Here is a 6,608-nt window from a genome sequence, read left to right as displayed (position 1 = left end):
TACATACACACACACATATATACACACACACACACACACACACACACACACACATATATATATATATGTATACATACATACATACATATACATATCAACAATGTTTGTATATCTACACTAATCTAAATTGACGAGCACGATATCTCCCTGTGCGAGTGCTTCTGACTATCCTCCCATACCTGGCTATGGTTGACAGTACTCTTATACGCCATTCGATCCAGAAAGTGGAATATGCCGGTAGCGTCCTTCTCCTCGAACCTTGTACCCGCCTCCATAGACACCCCCACGACCGCAAAGGCTCCCGGTGAGTCTTCACTAGCCACGGCTAACCCATTGTCTAACTGTGTAATCTGGGTGGTTGGGGGTCTGCTGAGATCAACCACAGCATACTTGGGATTCTCGAACCCCCTCAACGGCTTGCTCAGAGACACTTTCTCTGGCTCGCCAGACACACTCTCGACTGTGCGATCGGATGTGAACAAGGTGCTTAGGGTACGTTTGAATGGGCTGAGTAGTGCAGGTGATGAACTGATTGTGTGTCTACTGTGATGTGTATGGGGACGTGCGATTGCTGAGGCGAGTGCGTGGCATTGCACTGCCAGCGGCTGCAGTATACGACTGCGAAGGGCTGAGGACATCTCGGCGGTAGGCTGTGAGGGTGTCTAGATGCGTGCGGTTTAATCGGACGAGATAAACGAATGCGATAAGAGCTCACACGTATATTGTTGTGGTTGTGTATGTACACTTTCTTCGTAAGTGATATGCAGACTTGTCTACAGAGACACAAGCCAACCTGTACTACTTGCTTGCCTATTATTGAATCGTATATTTAAGCTATACAATCACTTACACGCCCTTCGTTTAATATGTGTACCGTCTAATATTCAAATCATAGCCTCCTATTGAACAAATAAATATAAAAAAGCAATGTGGGCAGCACGTCCACGCGATCGTATTTGCCGAGACATGCATACATTATTTATTTACATAAATACATCAATACGTTTTGCATTGAAACGTATCAGCTCTGAAAAAAATATACGGCTACGATAAACGTTTATATTGGGACGGCGCTATTGGCCTGAATATAAGTTCCACTTATAAAGGATTGAGTTATTTGAGTACAGTACTGAGTCATACAACTCTGAAGTAGGGTATTCTATTTTTAGAATTGATTACACCAAATATATTCACAATGGCTTTCCGGCTGCGCCATGTGAAATCTCAAATATCAAATCTGGTGGGGTCTATTATTATTTTGAAAAAAAAAGTATTTTTATAGGCTATTTGGGGCCGGCAAATTGTCCTAGTTTTCTGGAAATTAATACAGTGCTCATGGATTCATGTGTGGCTGCTATGTCTGAGATATTTATTACGATGTACACATATTGATGTGTGATATATCTAAGTACACATAGTAATGTGTGATATATTTACACATAAATACAGATGTATTTATCGTATGTATAGTTGGGGTACGTATTTGTTTGTGTAACTATACATTGCGTGTAAACAGCAACAAGGTCCACACAACTACGATATACATACACTCACAAGAACGCTTGATCCTTACACCCACACAAACAACACCATGTCGGACTGTATCATGAAACGATCGGGTTCGATCGAAGACGAGGCGGCTACAAAACGTGCAAAGGTCGAAGATACAGCAGATACAACTTCAACGCAAGATAAACAAGCTGTAGACACAAACACGACACTAGACACGAAAGATATAAGCGACCAGTCTAGTCGTGCTGCGACAACGGATAAGGATACTAGCTTAGAGACGCCGCAGATTGCGAGTGACAGTGTTATTGTAGACGGTGTAGAAGGTGGGATCTCTACCGAGCACACGGATGAGACGCCGTACGAGGGCAAGTACTTCCGAGACATCCGCAAGGAATCACACATGAGTGAGGCTATGGCTGGTATTGAAGCCTTCACCACACCCGGCACTCCATTCCACTGTATACTGAAGCACAGATACTCTGATTTCGTAGTGAATGAGATTGATCCTGATGGCAATGTCGTCCACTTGACGTCGTTAGAGTGCCACTTGGATTTGGAAGAGCAAGACAAAGCGCAGGAAAAACAACAGGAAGACGTGAAGATAGCTGAGCAACCGGCTGATGCAGACTTCTTCGACACGCTAAGTGGGGTGCTGGATGCCGGTTGGATAACGAAGGTGTGCGGGGGGTGTTGTAAGGGTACTTGTCACAGTGTGTTTGTTGCTCAGGCACTGTGTACTCATTATATGCGAACTGCATCTTTGCAAGCAGCACACATGCACTGGCTGGTGGGGCATGTTAAAAGCAACGCACAACTATCAGCGTATACTTGCCATGCATGCAACCATCAGATAAACGTTGGCCGTATAGATAACTGTGACGGGCTCATACCCACGCCAGAACTACCTATTGCAGACCAACGATTGCAGTCTAATATGTGTCTCAGATTAAATACACATACATGGGTGATATAATATATATATATATAGATATACCGTATATATATATATATATATATACATATATATATATATATATATATATATATATATATATATATATATATATATATATATATATATATATATATATATATATATATATATATATATATATATATATATACAATACATGTATATATATATATATATATATATGCGCACATACATAATATATGTCTATTTTATGTATGCACCTATTGGGTGAGTGTACTGTCGCATGTGTATATGGAAAAGGTCTACATACACGCCACAACCTCCTTGAGCCAGCCACCACACCCCCGGTTGTGTGATCGTAGTGCCAATTCCATCCCACGTAACACCACAGAAATCAAAGCCAATTTTCAGACCAAATCTCACGACAATTCGGAAATCAGGTCAAAGAGTACCTGACCAACAGTCTCAACGAGGACGACATTCCCAATAAAGAAGCACTCCGCATCAACACAGAAGACTCGAGCGCAGCCGAGTTTGGCGCTCGCGCATTGGTATTTCCATATGAGGACTCAAAGGACAAACGCACACGGCTGCACCAGTTTGTGAAGACACACTTTGCCACCACACACCGCACAGACACCGTCGCCAATGCAGACAAGAAAACCTGTGTGAGGTGTGTTTGTGTTTGTGTGGAGTGTGTGCTTGCGTGGTGATATATATATATAAATATATATATATAAATATGTGTGTGTGTATTTGTGCGCATATCATGTATCTGCTTAGTTGGCGCGGCATATGACTATTCAAGCGTCCGCACCTACAAGTGCCTTATATAGATGAATACTGAGTCTCTGTTCATGGTATTGTCCTGTTCGGTCCTGTCAGTTTTGTACCGTAGCCCGCCTTCACACGGTTATGCATGAATGGGTCACTGTCAAAGAGCAAGTCATTACACTCACATATGCAAATACGTATAAAACCAGTGATATTGAACTGACTTATATTCGTATTAGGTCCGCTTATGTATATGCATACAGAAACCATATACAAGTAGTTGGATAAACGTATACCTTTGCTATATATGTATCATGCGTACGGCAATGCAGGCGTAGGTGAATTATGCTATACAGAGGGTGCAGGTTTATCGATTAAGTCGCATCTCTGCATACATGTGCTCATACCAGTGCATATACTCATACCATGCTTATCCCAGTACATATACTCATACCATGCTTGTACCAGTACATATACTCATACCATGCTTATACCAGTACATATACTCATACCATGCGTAAGCCAGTACATGTACTCATTCCGTCCACATCATGTCATACCCATATACCTACACATTCGACTCGGTCGCAGAATAGTCAAGGGACGAAACCAGGACAAAAGGCGGCCCAGAAAAACCGAGAACAAGTTCCTCGAGTTTGTGCTGTACAAAGAAGCACGTGACACCATGTCGTCTGTCAGCATCATCGGCAAGACCCTCAACGCTCGCCCTCACATCTTCTCGTACGCGGGTGTGAAGGACAAGCGTGCTATAACCACTCAGCGCATGCGCATTAAGGGCCGAGAGGCCCAGAACACGTTCCGCGCCAACTCCCGGCTGACGGTAAGCAGAGCACAACGCATGCCTATGGGTATGGGGTACGTCCGGAGGAATATGTGGGGATGGGTTTGGGATTGTTTATATATATATATATATATATATACGTTTATGTATTTCTGATGTTGTGTACGAAACGTGTGCTTCTCCTTTTAACGCATAGGGGATGTTCCTGGGCAATATGAAGTATGCCGATACACCGCTGGGTTTGGGTGATCTGCAAGGCAATCGCTTCACAGTGGTACTGCGAGAGCTAAGTGGCATAGAAGACGAGGACATCACTACTAGAATTGAAGACCATCAAGACAAAAGGTAATGATTTATTATATGTACATGCGACTTATATATATATATATATATATATATAATACGTATTATATATATATACATGTACTTACAGACACGTATATATGAGATGTGTTGTTGTATCCCCCTGTCAAGGTAGCTTTGAGTATACTTGCTGTATTCTGTAGAAATATGCTACTACTATTTTCTGTATATTGAGGTTATTGAGAGCATATGCAATGGTGAATATATTCTGTTCTAACGGCAGACTCTGTCTCCAAGGTTTGGTGTTCGTTGTAGTTTGTTCGCTTGGTGTTCGTTGTAGTTTATTCGCTTGGTGTTCGCTGTAGTTTATTCGCTTGGTGTTCGTTCTAGTTTATTCGCATGTGTTCGTCACAAGTCTTTGCTGGGCGCTACAATTGTGGTGCTGAAAGACTTTGCACCCAGAGCCATATGAATAGGCGAACAAGTTTAATTTAAAACAAGAAGTTCGTCATTCCAAAAGTTGATGACTAATTTTACACCGAGCCCATACCTGCAAATCGGTAATTCTGAATCGGTATGCTTTCCAAAACCAAACCCACGCAAATTAGGGCTTTCTGAATTATTTTGGGCTCCAACGTTTCGGGTCACGGTGCCCCACGCATCACATTGGAATGGCTGTCCTAAAAAACGAGTGGGAGAAGGCCATTAAACTGGTGCTCAGCAGTCTGAGTGAGGAAGATCAGGTCAAATGCCAGGTATGGGTAACACAACCGTGTGTGCGGTAGTGGGACGAGAAGTGGCTCATGTCACACTTGTGTATATGTCTTGTACTTTGGTCCGTAGTTGTTGATGTATTATACATGCATGCATAGTCCATTTACTGTACCACATGGCATTGCTATCAATTGTGAAGTCACAATGGGCATACCGAGCGAGTGTCCCTGTACATCTGTTTGACGCTACAGAGGCATTGGTCCGTAGTTGATGATGTAATATACATGCATGCATAGTTCATTTACTACTACATGACATTGCTATCAATTGTGAAGTCACAATGGGCCTACCGAGCGAGTGTCCCTGTACATCTGTTTGATCTTTAGTAGTATCGAGCTCGTAGTGTACGGGTTGGGCGTGCAAATGGGTATGTATACGATATATGGAAGGCAACACGCAAAACATATGTCATCATAGTGCCTTTGTCTATTCGGTTCGTTCCGTGAATCGGAACCATCACTCCGTAAACAAATACTTCGGGACAGTTTCAATTCCAATTCCAATCCCATTTCTATTTCCATTTCCAATTCTCAAATTTGAATTCCAATTCGGATTCAAAAGCCGGAATACTCACATCTGGACCTTTCTGGTAAACCCAGGTGCACCTCTTCCTCCACACCTCGATATACGTCGAGCCATCTCTTGTGTTTGGCCCTAAAATAACGGATTGAACTTTTTAGCTTACCCAAGTATTAACAAACACTAGACCAGCCTGTCAATCCGTTTTACTGCTCTGCTTCTCTCACGGAAGGGGGCCTTGAGCTTACTTCTGTATTGACAGCCGTTCGTTTGTTTTGTTAATCCGTTGTAGTGCACCTCCTTGCCTCACTGCAGAATCATCTCAGGCACAGCCCAAAGGACTTCCGCGGGGCGGCCGATCGCCTGGGCTTCCGCTGTCACATTGAGAAGAATCTGTTGAACTGTTTGCACAAGTACCACGGAGACCCTAAACAGGCCTTCCAGGTAAGGGTGTGTGTGGTTTAGGGTTTTTAGGTTATTGAGAAGAATCTGCTGAACTGTTTGCATAAGTATCACGGAGACCCTAAACAGGCCTTCCAGGTAAGGGTGTTTGTGTGTGTGTGGGGGAGGGGGGGATGTGTGTGTCCAGGCGTACTTGTACGAAATGATCACACACGTGTATTTGTAATATACAGTCACACACGTGTATTTGTAATATACAATCACACACGGGTACTTAGTCTGTGTATATATCGACATGTATGTGTGTGTGTGTAGGTGCTGGCATGCCTGCACGTGCGCGCTTAAGGCTGAAACATGTGCGTCTGTGCAGTATCTGTTGCTGATCCGGGGTATGTATTCTGCTACATGATTTTATCAATTGATTGGACTACAAAAAACCTGGGCGTATTCTGTCGCATATATATACCTACATATATATATATATATATATATATATATATATATATATATATATATATATATATATATATATATATATATATATATATATATATATATATATATATATATATATATATATATATATAT

General features: G+C 42.2%; 3 protein-coding genes across 3 annotated transcripts in view; 2 read left to right on the top strand and 1 right to left on the bottom strand.

Annotated features, from left to right (window-relative positions):
• The window catches only part of SARC_05353 (hypothetical protein), a 7,952-nt gene extending 7,085 nt beyond the window's left edge, over nt 1-867 (bottom strand). The window contains exon 1 of the mRNA XM_014300787.1: nt 180-867. Within this exon, the coding sequence (XP_014156262.1) occupies nt 180-638 (459 nt within the window). The 5' untranslated portion in view covers nt 639-867. The remainder of the gene's footprint in view (nt 1-179) is intronic.
• Nucleotides 868-1,459: 592 nt separating this feature from the next.
• Nucleotides 1,460-4,943, top strand: SARC_05352 (hypothetical protein; the record flags this gene model as incomplete). Its single annotated transcript, XM_014300786.1, has 5 exons — nt 1,460-2,188; nt 2,887-3,119; nt 3,812-4,061; nt 4,219-4,367; nt 4,934-4,943. The coding sequence occupies exons 1-5, from the start codon at nt 1,592-1,594 to the stop codon at nt 4,941-4,943; spliced, it is 1,239 nt and encodes a 412-aa protein (XP_014156261.1). The 5' UTR covers nt 1,460-1,591.
• A 53-nt stretch (nt 4,944-4,996) lies between these two features.
• SARC_05351 (hypothetical protein) lies at nt 4,997-6,365 on the top strand (the record flags this gene model as incomplete). The annotated part of the gene is made up of 3 exons (XM_014300785.1): nt 4,997-5,080; nt 5,934-6,062; nt 6,336-6,365. 3 exons carry the CDS (start codon nt 4,997-4,999, stop codon nt 6,363-6,365), a joined length of 243 nt encoding a protein of 80 aa, XP_014156260.1.
• Nucleotides 6,366-6,608: the final 243 nt, after the last annotated feature.

Source organism: Sphaeroforma arctica (assembly GCF_001186125.1).
Source record: "Sphaeroforma arctica JP610 unplaced genomic scaffold supercont1.338, whole genome shotgun sequence".
NCBI classification, from domain to species: domain Eukaryota; class Ichthyosporea; order Ichthyophonida; genus Sphaeroforma; species Sphaeroforma arctica.
The sequence above is the reverse complement of the archived record's forward strand: the minus strand, read 5'-3'. Positions and strand labels throughout refer to the sequence as shown.